General features: G+C 37.1%; 1 protein-coding gene across 8 annotated transcripts in view; it reads right to left on the bottom strand.

Moving 5' to 3' along the window:
* Positions 1-15,032, bottom strand: part of SOX5 (SRY-box transcription factor 5) — a 972,837-nt gene that overhangs the window by 32,272 nt on the left and 925,533 nt on the right. For all 8 annotated transcript variants that reach the window (XM_070410551.1, XM_070410552.1, XM_070410553.1 and 5 more), the window contains one exon: positions 8,822-8,999. In XM_070410551.1, coding sequence (XP_070266652.1) covers positions 8,822-8,999 — 178 coding nt within the window. The remainder of the gene's footprint in view (positions 1-8,821; positions 9,000-15,032) is intronic.

The raw sequence follows: 15,032 nt of genomic DNA, 5'->3' as shown, positions 1-15,032 counted from the left end.
GGAGCAAAACATTTTTTCATTTAATTTTAACACTGGTCATTTTTTTATTTGATGCCCTTTATTATGATAATCTGCATGATTCTAAGGGAGAGTACCAATGAGAAAGGATTTGTTTCACAAATATTGAAAGGCAAGCTAATATCTCATCTTTCGCTCTCCCTGTCTTTTAACGAGGGCATAAAATGGCATAAACTAAATCTATACTATGATATTGCCCAGAAAAGGGACTTGTTTGTGACATGAGGCTAAATCTAACCAGATCCATTGGTGTATTGTGACAGATGGAGGGACTGTGAGACAGAAGGCAGGCACTAGTCACACAAAATGACCGGCTTGCCTCAACATGTTCCATGGATTCCAGCAAACTTTACACCCTAATCCATTTTTAGAACAAAAAACATCTGGGCCATAAATCCTCTAATCTGCCAAAACATGCTATTAAGTCCCATGATTTGTTGAAAAACACTAAGATTAAAGAAAGGAAATATAAAATGGCTAGCTGCCGTGTTAGGAAAGTGTTATTAATACTATTTCTTTGTCTCAATTATGAATGTTCTGGTACTAAAGAGCCTTGTCTAATCATGTCAGATTACACATCCTCGTTGTATAGCGAGACTCTTCTATCTGATCTGCTGATTGCCAAAACACATAGAAACCCACTTGCTGCCTAAACATTTCTATTGAAGAAGCTGATGTGAGATTAGGGCAGCACTGCCTCCCCCCACCCCTTATTGTGCACAGACCAGACCTTGTCCTCTGCTTTCCTTCAAGCAGAAAGATAAGTTCTAGTGCAGTCCATGCAAGAGGAAGCCTGGACCTACTATGCAGGGTGGGTCAAAAGTAGGTTTACAGTTGTGAGTACGTGAAACAGCTTATTCTTATTTATTAATTATTGTCTTATTTTCCATATGAACAACTGACTGAAGGTCAGACCTACAAGGTTAATATTTACTATAAAAGATGGTTGTTTTAACATTATATTATGCTGACTTGGACAAGCTTCTTGATATATGATTCTTGAGGTATTCTGTTCATAAATACTACCACTCTAAAAAGCAATACAGCTCTGATATGGCAGTGATGGTCTTGGTATATGTTCTTTTAGTAACATCGTAAGTGGACAGCTTGATTTTCCTACCCTCTAACCCCTGTATATGTACAACCAGGCATCGCACATTTTTGTAGTCTATTTAGCTTCTCCAGAGCACATATATGTGTGAAATGGTTTGGCACATGGCACTGAATACAAGTATTAATTCTTTATGTTTTTTAGTTGCTGCCAATATAACATTATGAAGGAAAAATAATTAATATAGATGCAAAATGAATGCAAATTGTTACGGGGTAAATGACTAATGGAAATATGCTCTGTCATGGCTAGTTCCAAGTTGTGGTGTGTATTCCTGTGCAGGTGGAAATAGAAGTTTACTTTAAAGTAAACGTTCTTGCTCTTAGAGACTCTTGAGTTTTGGTTCACATGCGATCTGGAATTCTAATATTTGTACCTCTTGTGTTAAATCATAAAAGCCATTTATATACCATAGACTGAATCTTAATGGGATTGTTTGGTGGTTCTTCACATTTTTTTCTATTCATAGTCACCAAATTACCATTCTTGCTGACTCCCTCTCTTGGTAGATGGTCTGGCCTCTGATTTTGAAAAGACCAAAAAGACAGAATTTCACCTTCCTGCTCCTTACCCTACCCCTGCCCATTGTTATCCCATGCAGCTTCAAATCTATCTCCATTTATGCCTCTTCTTGTGTCAGTAAAAAGGTGCCTCTGTTTTCATTCAAGGAAAATCCCTTGCACTCATGTTCTAGATTCCTACACCTCATCATCGGTTATTTTCTTTCACATTTGTCATCTGCTCTTCTCTCCCATCTCCACCCTCTCCACTTGTAAGTACCTAAGGTTCTCTCCTAAAACAGGCACATAAAGTCTCTCCCTCCTTGTTGTCCCCTTGTTCCAGCTCTGTCTCTCTACCTTCTAAGCCAAGCTTCTCAAAGATTCAAATTCTCCTGTCCCTTCCTCACTCTCCCATTCCTGTTACAATCTTGTTCCTGCTTGCTGTGTTCTTTTAATTGCCAATCTAAGGGGCATTTTCCATTCTCTGCAGAATGACCGCACTGACCATCACCTCACTGAAATGCCTTCCTTCCTTGTCTCTCATCATAGCACGGGATCCCCTCTCCTCTCTGATTCCTCCATCTATATATCCTTTCCTGGGATCCTTTCTTCACCTGCTCTTTAGATTGAGCTTCAGGGTTTCAACCCTCAAAAGAAGTGTGTGTTTTAGAGTTGGACAATGCTGAAGTAAAATCCTAGCTCTGCCACTTACTAGCTATATAAATTGCAAAAGTTATTTCACTTTTCTAAGTCTCAGTGGTCTCATTGGTCACAACGAAAATGTTGTGAAGATTAGATGAGTTAATCTGTTTATTTTTTTAGTATCACAAGTGGCCCCTGACAGTTATTCTGTAACTGGCGGTTCATTTGCCAAATAGCATTAGTGAAACAGAGAAGATTTGGGCATTGGGTTCAGATGGATCTGGGTTTCTAATTCTCAGAAAGTGTGATATTAGACAAATTATAATAATCTCACTGAGTTTCCATTTCCCTCACCTGTAAAATAAATGTAACCTCCATGGAAGAATTACATAAAATAATAGATGTGAAGGTGTATATAGCTCTTGGTATCTGAGAAGACAGTAAAAAGCACTATTCCTTTTTTTTCTTTCTGCTTTCATTTCCAAGATATGTGTACCTCAGCAGTCTTGTTATGATAAAGTCCAAGAGGAGGTGTCATTTCTTGTTGAGAGAGAGGTTCAATTAAATAGAAGTCCCCCATCAGAGTCCAAAAAGACCCAGAATGATGACCTGATACATCTTATTCTTCCCTCATTATATACTGAGGCAGCGATTGTATCTACAGGCAGGATTGGAAGATGGGCATGTGTTTAGGAGAGACTCAGTGAACCTCAATCTTGGGAGGGAAGTGAGAGGACAAAGGCCAATATGGCTCCAGTTAGCATCCCAGATGAGATGTGGGAAGCACAGGTTAGGAATCATCACCAGAGTCGCCAGATTCTGTAATCTTATAAAATTTACCACAAATTGATGTTTTGCATCTAAGTGTTGCTTCTTAACCACTAACAACAAAATTCTTAAAATTAAAAAGACCCTTTTATATATTTTCAGAGGCAGAAAAAAAATGTGCAAATGGGCAAGTCCAATCTTAGCAAGGGTAAAATTAAACAGAAAAAGCGAGTAATGGCTGCTCCACAATGAAAACAAACCAAGATCGAAAGGTAGGAGGAAAAGCAGGAAGTACCTGTAATGGGTTAAGTTGTGTCTCTCAAAAGGAAGTGTCCCTGTCTCAGGCTAACCCCTGGTATCTGTGAATGTGACTTTATTTGGAAATACAGTTCTTAACAGACTCTATTGAAATGAGATCACCCTGATTTAGGGTGGGCCTTAATCCAACGACTGGTGTCTTTATGAGAGAAAGGAAAGTTTGACATAAGGAGACACAGGGAAGAAGGTCATGTGACCATGGAGGCAAAGTTTGGATTTTGCATCTAAAAATTAAGGAACACTAAGGACTGTCAGCAACCACTAGGAGCTAATCAAGAAGCATGAGACAGATTTCCCTGACATTCCAGAAGGAACTAATCCCTACTGACACTTTGACTTTGGATTTCTAGCTTCCAATCAGTGATAGAAAAAATTTGTTTCAAGCTACCCAGTTTGTGATTGGTTGCATCAGCCTTAGAATTCAATAGATCACATTTGATCCTAAACATAATCCTAAGAGTCAAGGGGTGATTCCTAGTACTGTGAAATATCTACTGTCTGACTCAAATCCTTATTCCTAGTTACATACATCTGCCTCCTAAGGTTCTCTACTTGAATGTCCCATGAGTATCTGAAGTGCAGTGTGTCTAGAACAGAATTCATCATCTCCCACTTCCTCAATCTGTTCTTTCTACACCCATAGCCCATGCCAGTTGCCCATGCTGTCACCTGGGAGTCATCTAAGACACCTCCTTTACCCACACATATAAAAGGCAACCACAACCGAGCCCTGACAGCTCTGTCTGCTCCTTGCTCTTACATGTGCTTCTTCTCAATCCCCACATGCCCTACATTTGCTGAAGCCACCTCATAGCTCACTTGGGCTAATGCCATAACCTCCTAACTGGTTTCCCTATCTTCAGGCTTACACTCCTTGAATCCATCTCCTACTCTGCTTGCAGATACAACATTCCAAAATATTCCAAAACAAGGATTTTGGATCATGTCATTTTACCTGATTAGTACCCCAATGCTTAAGGGAGCATTATAAGATGATGATTTTGTGAAGCAAAATAACCCCATGTTCCAATAAATGTGGAAAATACTAATGAAAGTTAAAAATGTTTCTTCAATGCACAAATTCTCAAAATCTTGAATATGTTCATGTGCATCGTGTATCTGCAAGAAGTAGCAATAATATGCAGCCTTTCCCAAATATACTGAAACAGGAAACACTTTAATGCTCCCCACAAAATGTCATTCTAGGATAAACTCCAAACACTGTAAAATGGCCTAAGCATCTCTTCATGATGTCAACTCTGCTTATCTTTCCCGGGTCATTTCTTGCTGGTCTCTCAGGAGTTCTGTGCTGCAAGGAACTATTTCCTGTTCTAAGGATAGCCTTCCTCCTCCCGCCCACCTCTGTCACCCAAGCTTGTCTTTTACTGAAATACGCTCTCTTCCTGGTGTGTTTGGGAATTTATTTAAATGTCACTCTTCTGTAAGGATTTTGCTGACATACCCCAGACATAGTTCTTGGCAGCAGTAGTACTTCCCATTTATCTGCTCCTTCAAAACCTTGTAAATGTTCTTACTGTGTCATTGTAGCTCGTTTTCTAAATTTGTCTTTCACACCAGTCTCTGAACTCACTACTTGAGGGCATTTTTTTTTTCTTTTAGTCTTTTATTCCTTTGGCCCATGGCAGACTGTTGAAGGAATAAATGCATATTTCTAAGTTGAAAGTTTCCAGTTTATAATTCCAAGTTCATTGATTTTCTATGTCATCATATCAATGGAAGCCTGTACTATATATCATGGATTTATTAAAATTCATGAGCTTAATAAATGCTATCAGGGCAATACAAATTCTTATTTAGTACATACTTATTTTACATTTGGTTTTTCAGGTATAAGTAGAAGTAAAGGCCCAGGTGTTTTAAATTATTTTCAATACATATTAATATTTTTTACGATTTTTGACATCATATCATCATCAAATTTTGGGCACCTTGTTATTTCTTCACATGTGAAATCTCTCAAGAATTAGTTGAATAATAAACATGAGTGCAAATTGTAAATTGTGAAATGTTTTGTGAATGTTAATTGCCAGATGTTGAATGATACCCCTAACTTCCTGATAATCCAATGGCTACCTATGTAACTATTACACAATTCTTGTTCAGTAACTTACCCTCAGAAAAGTTTTTCTCATAAAAAATGTAAATGTATTTGAGCTAATATTCTCCTTCATGGCATCATATTTTAAATGAGCAAGTTGCAGAAATAAAATACCAAATTAATGGACCTCAAAGTGTTTCCCTTCATCTTATTGAATCTGTGTGTGTACACACATTTGCTCAGGCAAAATTTCACTTATCCATCAGGAATGAAGAGTAAGAATAATATGTTTTAGTGTTTTAGAGATGATAGAACAAAGACCATGGCATCTAAGCCTCAGTCCAACTCTTTCACCTGCTTATCCTCCAGGCTTAGAAAAATGTATGGCATAGAGAAGATGTTTAATACCCATCTATTGGATGAATGAGTGAAAGGTTAAATAGATGCCTGATTAAAGCATGTAATACAGAGAGACTACCAATAGGCAATAGCTAAAAATAAAGCATCCCAACCTGGACTCTAATTTTAAGGCCTCAACCTCCACTGGATGCGAGTTGGCCAAGTTACTAAGTTTCTGTGTATGTGTTTCCTTGAAACTAAACCTGAGGTAATAAACAGAGTCACAGATCTATCTACACCATGAGAGCAACTTACTTAGAGTCCCTAGTAAGCACTTAGCCACTGTAGGCCTCTGTTCTTTATCTGTAAAATAAAAAGTTTTGACAATTTGATATGGATATCTGCTCCATCTAGTTAAGGCTCTATACTTCTAAAATTAACTGCAGTGAGAAAATAGATTAAAAATGCTTTGAAAAAAGTTAAAAGTGTTCTATATATGTGCAACGTAAGTGAAAACGGCCAATGAGGGAAAGATAACATCTGGTCAAGAGCTTCTAAAATTATCCATCAATCATCTGAACCTTCCCTGGCTTTTAAGGATTCTTTCTTTGGAGCTGCCTATCACTTGCCAACCATATTAAAAACGTCCTTATATAATATACTGTAATATTGGTCACCAACCTCAAAAACTCACTTTCTATATTTATGGCTGGTAGGTATATAACAATGAACCCATGTCATTAATGATACCTTTAGTTATCTTTTAGTTCAGAGTTTTCCATGCTTTATTAATGGCATAACACATTAATTCTTCTTTCAGGAGTGACCTTTACAACACCATTAATGTGCAGAGCTTTTATCCAACTACATTATTACTCATTATAGTTTCAGCTTTCAACATCTGCCATTTGTTGAAAATAGAAAAGCAAATTGTAGTGCCCTCAACTCCTTGGAAAATATGAGGAATATGTGTGTGGTGAAGGGATGTTTCAGGGAACAAAATAAGAGAAGTTTTAGTCGTGGAGAAAGTCAGATGACAAATATCATTAAATATATTCTTGCCTTTCTAAAATATTTTCTTATACTTAATCTTTGGAATGCTAATGTATAAAATCCTCATCTAAAAAATACAAATGCATTAGTTATTCCATTAGTTTAATATTCTAGTTCTAATGATATTGCAAAAGTAACTCATATACCAACATTGTGATATTTACTAGGATAAGCCTTCATGTCTATTATGGAAATAAATCATTCTTGCCAAATAAAGTGTTGTTTTTTCTTGTTTTTTTTTTTTTACCAACTTAGGACATGAAAGCAAGTCTTTATCTTGGTGTCCATTAAGGATGTTGAGCAGAGTGACTGAGAGTTTGACCATAACAGAATGGTGCATAATAATAAAAAGCACACATACACCCAACCTTTTTCAGACTTCTCAAAATTTAAGTTTTCATTGTTTCTCTTCTTATTGCTGCCCCACTGGCCCACACTGACTTTCTGTTGGCAAATAATCTGGAATTCTACTTTGTGAAGATGGAAGCAATTGGAATACATTCCTTCAGCTTTCTTTCTATCCATCCCACAATTTCTTCACAACTTTACTTTTTTCTTTATTTCCCTCAGTCTTAGAAAAAACAATGGACTTTTCTCCTTTCCAAAGTTAATCCTTTCTCCTTATCTCTTGTTGTTGCATCATCACTGATGCACTCTTTTATATCTATACATCTCTCCAATTCTTATTCCATTTGAAAATAATATGGTTTTTCTATTCTAAAACCTACCACTACTCAGCATTCTCAAAATTACTTTTCAATATCAAGCTTACAAAGAGGCTGGTTTATATATCAAATGCTCTTTTTTTCCTCATATTCTTCAAATAGTTGTAATTGGAATTCTGCTACACCCTTGTACTAACCTCTCTCTGAGTCTACCTACCCATAAGCTCCAACTAAATCCTAATGTTTTTATTCTTCGTGTTCTTTAACTTTTCTGCCCCATTAAGTTTTATCTCTGATCATTTTCTACTACACCCTCATTCTATACCTAGCCAAATCAATGTTTCTCAAAAGTGTACTAATTTACTGTTTATTTTTGTTTTGTTTTGTTTTTGTGTAGGTTTTTTTTTTACAGTCTAAATTTCTAGGGCTATAACTCTTCTTCAAGGCTCCACTTGAAATAGATTATCCCCAGCTTAGCCTCCCTTGATCCTTCCCAAATAGAATTCCACACTCTCCTCTTTATGAACAAAGGATTGTACCTGTGCTCTGGAATATTACTTATTATGGCTGACTTGTGCTGTAGGATGATTTTCCCCCTAACTAAACCTTGAGCTCCTTGAGGATTGGTCTGTGCTAGCCTCCTCATAATATATACAAATGACAAACACTTTAATAAATGTGCAATTAATTAAGTGCTGTCTAATTTCTGTTACTAAAATACAAACTATTACAAATTTTAAAAGCTTATAGAAGCATTTCTTTTTTAAAAAATTAAATATTGCTGAAAGTACTACATATGAGAAACATTTTCTAGTGTTTGGCTACTCTACTGAAATGACAATTTTGGAGAAATGAAGCTATCAACTTTTTATAATACTTTTAATATATTCAGGTAAATTTCAAGTGGTGTGGAACTAAACAAACTTCACATCCTGATGGTTGACTGCTAAGCCAGGCAGAAGGTATTTCATTATTATGTATACTTTGTACATATCACAAAATAAAAAAATAAATTTCAGTGATGGAAAAGGCAAGTCACCTGACAATAGCATTCTGGAACCACTGCTCTCTGTGATTAGACATTAGGCCTCTTTTATATAAACTGAGGAACATCAGTTATAGCAACAAACATAAGCAGTTCAATTTGATTTTCAGGGGGAAATTATAACTTGGAGTTCAGTTACAAATTCCAATTGCATGTTAAAAGAGACCTATGAGGCTCATCAAATTGGAACTCTCGTATGGAACTAAAGCCATGCACAGGGTATGTGTGATTTGCCATTAAAAGATGATTTCATTCAATTGCCACAAACAGAAAATCAGCAATAACAAAAGAAACAGAACTTACCTATTGTGCTAACTCTGGCTGAAGGACTAGCTAATGCTGCTGGGACAGAGGCTTTGAGGGGGCCCGCCCCACTGCTTATTCTCAGAGCTGGCATATGGGGAGAGGTGGGTGATGTGGGTGATTTGCCATCAGAGGTCTTGGGTTTAGCTGATAGGTTCAGTGGCTGTGCCACTTCATCCTGCAATGATCATTAGAACATGAGTTGTGATAAGGAAAAGCTGATTGCAAATGCCTAGAAAAACACAGGTAGAGTGCTTGTCCTTTCCCATCAAGTTACTCTACCAATCAGTGATCTTAGCATTCAATCTGAACATCACAAATGTTTGGTCAGCTGTCAAAAACGTCACTGTGAACTACATATTGTGAAACGCCTTTTGTATTACATAAAGTACAAGTACACTCAACTATCCAGAAAGCACATAACTGACGTCACCTGTAAGAAATATTCTGAAAGAGCTATTATTTGTACTATTCATTTTTATTGAGAGACAATACATTGTTCATATAAAATTATGATGTAGACAGCTTTTATCCAACCTCCAGAGAACAGGGTTTGAGTCCCAAGCATCTTTGTAGCCTGGTGCTTAGGTAGAGTTCCTGGAACATCCATGATGGAGGAGTGAAATGGTGTGTAGCTCTGATCAGAACTGCTCCCCAAATTAAATACAAAAAAGAAAAACAAAACTTTCTAACTGTTAGAAAATAACCCCTTTTCTTAAGTTTCCTAGGAGCACTTTTTGGTTTAATAAAAAATGGAAACAATATAATTAGCATTATATTAATATGTACTATTTATGTGCAACAATGTTCTAAACATTTAACGTTACATTTTTTAAAATCCAAATTTGTTTTACATATTTTCCTTACAGTGCACTACATGGTGATATAAAGATTTGTATGTGGTCAGTTCAGCAGGTATGGTGATGTTCAATTGTTCTATGCTTGCACAGGTCAAGTTTGCATAGTTCACATTTTATTTTATAACTATCCATATTAGCCCTTATGAGTACAATTATCACTCAAATTTTTATTGCAATATATAAGAATCAGACACGACATCGCTTTTTTCATTACAAACAAAAAGTTATTACTTTTCTGTGCCCTAAAATTAAAATATTGCATAATTTGCTTGTATTTTATTGTTTAAATTATATCCAGTTTTATATAAGTATTATTATAGAATAAAAATATAGCTTCCTCCCTGGCCAGGTGGCTCTGTTGGTTGGAGCATTGTCCCGTACATCAAAAATGCTGCAGGTTCCATCCTCAGTTAGGGTGCATATGGGAGGCAATCAATCAATGTTTCTCTCACATCAATTTCTCTCTCTTTCTCTCAAAATAAAAAAAGTACATATCATTGGGTGAGGATTTACAAAATATATACAGCCCTAACCGGTTTGGCTCGGTGGATAGAGCGTTGACTTGCGGACTGAGGGGTCCCGGGTTTGATTCTGGTCAAGGGCATGTACCTTGATTGCCGGCACATCCCTAGTAGGAGGTGTGCAGGAGGCAGCTGATTGATGTTTCTCTCCCATCAATGTTTCTAACTCTCTATCCATCTCCCTTCCTCTCTGTAAAAAATCGATAATATATATATGTATATATATATATATATATGTAGTTTCCACTTAGCTACTGTTTAATCTTCATGAGTTAGGTACATAAAATATCTACCAGTAGTAGCAGGATAACTTGTCAAAATTGGAACAGTTTGAATCAAATGGTGTGACTTGGTGACATTGAAACCTGTTAATAAACATGTTAATTAATGCATACAAAATGTTATGTATATATTTACTAAAAACACTGGAACAAGGCACTTTATAAAAATGGTAAAATGGTGTAATATAATATCTATTTCAAATTTATATTTTAAAGTGGTTTATTGTTAGATTTTATTGTTAGCTGCACTTACGAAACCTATGAACAGGCTACGGAAAATGGCTAGCTTTTTTTTTTCAATTCTATTTTCTGTTTCAGAGAAAAGAACAGTTACCTGAAAATCCATGAGATAATTCAATGGCAATCTGGGGTCATGTTAGATGCATAATAAGTTAATGCCCATTATACCAAATTTGTATGGATTCATAGAATTTTGTAAAAAAGTGAAGTAAGATAATTCCATGACTGGCTTAATATATTTTTTGAAAATTTTACTTTAGTTTTTTTAAAAGTACTGGGGCAAAATCATCCCTCCGTTTTTCAATTTGAACATTTAGTTGGGCTGGTCAGCCAAAATCCATATATATGATGCTATGGTTGGCAGAAACCCAGGGGTACTGTTTCCCCTTTTTTACTCTCCTCCAGTATGAATGACTCTGTCTCAAAATGTGGTCCATGGACTAGCACCACCAGCACCACCTGGGAACTTGTTAGAAAGGCAAATTCTTTATCCTTAGAAACTTCGGAGGTGGGTTCCAGCAATCTGTGTTTTAACAAGCATTCCCAGGTGATTCTGATGCACACTAATGTTTGAGTGACACTGCCTTATATAATATACAGGGATATTATTAAAATATATGCGTATTGGCTTCAAACCCCTTTAAAAAACTTCCTCAGTATAAGGAGGTAACATTAAAAATGATGTAATAGTAGCTCAATCCTTAATTTTTTTATCAGAACATAGCATTATATGCTAATAATAATAACTAAAAATATGCATGTGCATAATAAAATAAATGCTACTGAGATTCGGTGAGACAATAAGGTCTAGAATCCACATTTTCTCCCTGAAATTCCGCCAAAATATCCTGTCAGAAGGGAGCTTCATTGACTGTTTACTATGCAGCTGTAAATAGTTGAGGCACTTTTCCCCCATCAAACGTCGCACCTGCTCACTACCTTCTATGTGAAACCACTAGCTTTTGTCATGACAGCCTGAAAACTTCCTCTGACAGCATCACAACTCTTGCAGAAGTTTTGAGGGGATGTTTGGAGAAACTGAAGGTGTCTGTTCCACTTGACTGTGCAGAAAGAAAAGAGAGGAGTGAGTATGTTCGCAGAGTTGCTACAGAGATTTACCAGCTCAGAGGAAATGGTGAGTGTGTGTAGAGAGAGGACGGTGGTGTCCCTGAAGATGATGCACTTGTGGTGCTGATGGGGTGAAAGGTCACTGGCTGTGCTTTAAGCAGAAGAACTATTACATGAGCATACTGAAAAAGGACTACCCAAAGCAATGATCAGAGCAAGAGATCCACTGGAGTTCTTAATATTCTCCTCCATTCGAGGCAGCATGATGTCTGAAATCCAAAAAGTGCAAAGCCCTAAGGACATAATAGAGGTCGACAGGTCCAAAGTTGGCAGAAATGTCATTCATAATTGCCCTTTCATTCTCTTTCTTTGTGTGACCAGGCTAATGGTATATTAATAAGAACCCACATGCTTGATCCTTATACTGGTAGCTATAAAAATAATTTTGACCCATTATATAATATTTCACAATTTGATTCTTGTAATAATTTATAACAGAGCTACTATAGAAAATACCTGTTATTTATGAAGAATACAGTAGTTTACCATTTTCTATTAATTATTTTTTAAAAATATTTTTATTGATTTCAGAGAGGAAGGGAGAGGAAAAGAGAGATAGAAACATCAATGATGAGAGAGAATCATTGACCGGCTGCCTCCTGCACATCCCCTACTGAGGACCCAGCCAGCAACCCCAGGCATGTGCCCTTGACCAGAATTGAACCTGGGACCTTCAGTCCGCAGACTGATGCTCTATCCACTGAGACAAACTGGCTAGGGCTCTATTAATTATTTTTTACTTGACTAGATAAAAATTAAAACACCCTAACTATGAAATGGAAGTGGACTATTCATTTATGGGATGTAGCCTCCTAATTATGAATATTCACAATAAGTGCCAAATGTAAGGCCTTTTCTACTTTGTTTATTATTTGCAATATCTCATTTAGGAGAAATTTTAAAGCTTAGCATGATTAGCCTATAGTTTTAAATATAAACTATACATTTAAAAATTAAGATATATAATCCTATAAAATGAAAGGCTAATATGCAAATAGACTGAACGGCAGAACATCCAGAACAACCAAACTGAACAACTGATCACTATGATGTGTGCTGACCACCAGGGGGCGTGCGCGGAACATGGCAGGTGTCAGCCATGCAGTGGAATAGTGGAGCAGGTTAGTGCGGGCACAGGACCAAGGCGGGGCACTGGTCGCTGTCATCGGGGCGAGCCTCTGGTGGTTACTGAAAATTCTTTGCTCCCACGTGCTGTGGTCCCACCTGGCGATCACATGTGCAGGCCAGCATTGACCCCACTCGCACCTGCCACCAGCGCCGGATCCGCCACTCACACCCACTGCCAGTGCTGGCCCCACTCACACCCGCAGCCGGCACTGCAGCTGCCGCTCGCACCCGCTGCCGGTGCCCGGCGCCAGTCCCTATCACTTGGTGCCATCAGCAGATGCAAGTGGCGGCTGCTGGCTCTGATCGCCCCTGAGGGCTTCTCCACCTCCCCCTGCTCCTGAGGGGCTATCGGGGCAGCAGCTGCCACTTGTACCCACCGCTGGCGCCAGCCTCAATGGCTCCGCACTGTCAGCGGGTGTGAGCGGGGGCAGCAGGAGTGGGTGGGGCTGCTGGCATACAGGGGACAGGAGGTCGCTGCAGGAGGGGCTGGGGGGGCATGGAGGATGGGCCGAGAACTGCCCCTGTGCCTACCAGCCTCATGGCCCACAGTTCCTTTCAAGGTGTACAAATTCATGCACTGGGTCCTAGTTTACATATAAACAAACATAAGTAATTTTCAAGGTCAAGAAAGCATTGGAAAAGAAAGTGAAGAAAATAATTTTCTGTTAATTACTGGTCCAATTGTTAAATTACGTTGTCAGTTAAAACTTTTTTTAAAAAAATATGTATTTTTACTTATTTCAGAGAAGAAGGGAGAGGGAGAGATAGAAACATCAATGATGAGAGGGACTCATTGATTGCCTGACTCCTGCCTGCCCCCTACTGGGGATCAAGCCTGCAACCTGGGCATGTGCCTTTAACCAGAATCAAACCCAGGCCCTTGAGTCTGCAGGCCAACACTCTATCTACTGAGCCAACCCAGCTAGGGCTGTCAGTTCAAATTTTTGAAAATAGCATATATCATACATATTTCCTTTATATACAAATTGATAGATAAAACTAATCTTATGTGTCTGTTGAATAGCTCCAAACTTGTATGTGATAAATATAGAGCAAACATGTGTAAGTTAAGGTAAGCACTAATAGAAGGCTATTATTTACATTCATAGAATTATATTTATTTCAAGTCAATCATTTATTTAATTTTCAATGCTATGAAGTAATTAATAAACAAAGAACAGAAACTATGGTTCAGAAAGTTTTAATGAACCTTAGTTTGTGGACTCAACATACAATATTCTTCATTTACATGACAAATTAAAATTACATTTAAAAAGATGTTAATGGAATATAATTTCTGAAATTCAGGCTTAGCCATATTAATACTACCACATAATAAGGCATATAATGGTTAATAAACATGCAATAATAAAATAAATACTCACATTTTCTACTTTATATATTCGTTTAAAAGTTGAGGCACACATCATTGACTTATTTTGGTGATTTTTTATGTGCATCTGTTTCTCACACTATTTAGCACTGAAAATTTTCTTCCTTTATACGAAAGAGTTAACTTAGACAACTTTTTGAGAGAAAATATCAAGGGTTTGTGTACAATATGCCAGAAATATAGTAATTCATATAATAATGTATAAGAGAATACTATTTTTTATATCCACATACAAGTTTTAGGAACCTATTCATGCTGTAGCTTCTTCCAATAAAGTCTTTGCTAATCTTAGTTGTCTGGGATAGAATGCAAAGCACGTACAACCCAAACAAACATAATAGTTCAGGCATGTTCCATTTACTTAGAGCTACTATAACTTGTCTGAATACAAACACTTCACTTAATATCAGCTTGTGGTCACAATATAAAAATATCATGGAGTTCCTAATTAAATTATATCCCAGCCAATGAAAATCCCCACACATATAAATAATAAATTAGATAAGGAAATAAGTTTGACACAAATATAGAGCCTTACATGCACTGGAGAAATACCAACTGTCATCATGGATGCAGGGGTTATTCTATGTAAAATATAAAGTTAAGTATATTTCATTTAGATGGTTTTCAAGTAATAAGTTTATTCTATAAAAAACGTGT

This window comes from Myotis yumanensis, unplaced genomic scaffold (genome assembly GCF_028538775.1).
Source record: "Myotis yumanensis isolate MYYU_CA2020_CCGP unplaced genomic scaffold, mMyoYum1.0.hap1 SCAF_3, whole genome shotgun sequence".
Lineage (NCBI taxonomy): Eukaryota > Metazoa > Chordata > Mammalia > Chiroptera > Vespertilionidae > Myotis > Myotis yumanensis.
This window is presented reverse-complemented; position numbering and strand designations above follow the sequence as displayed.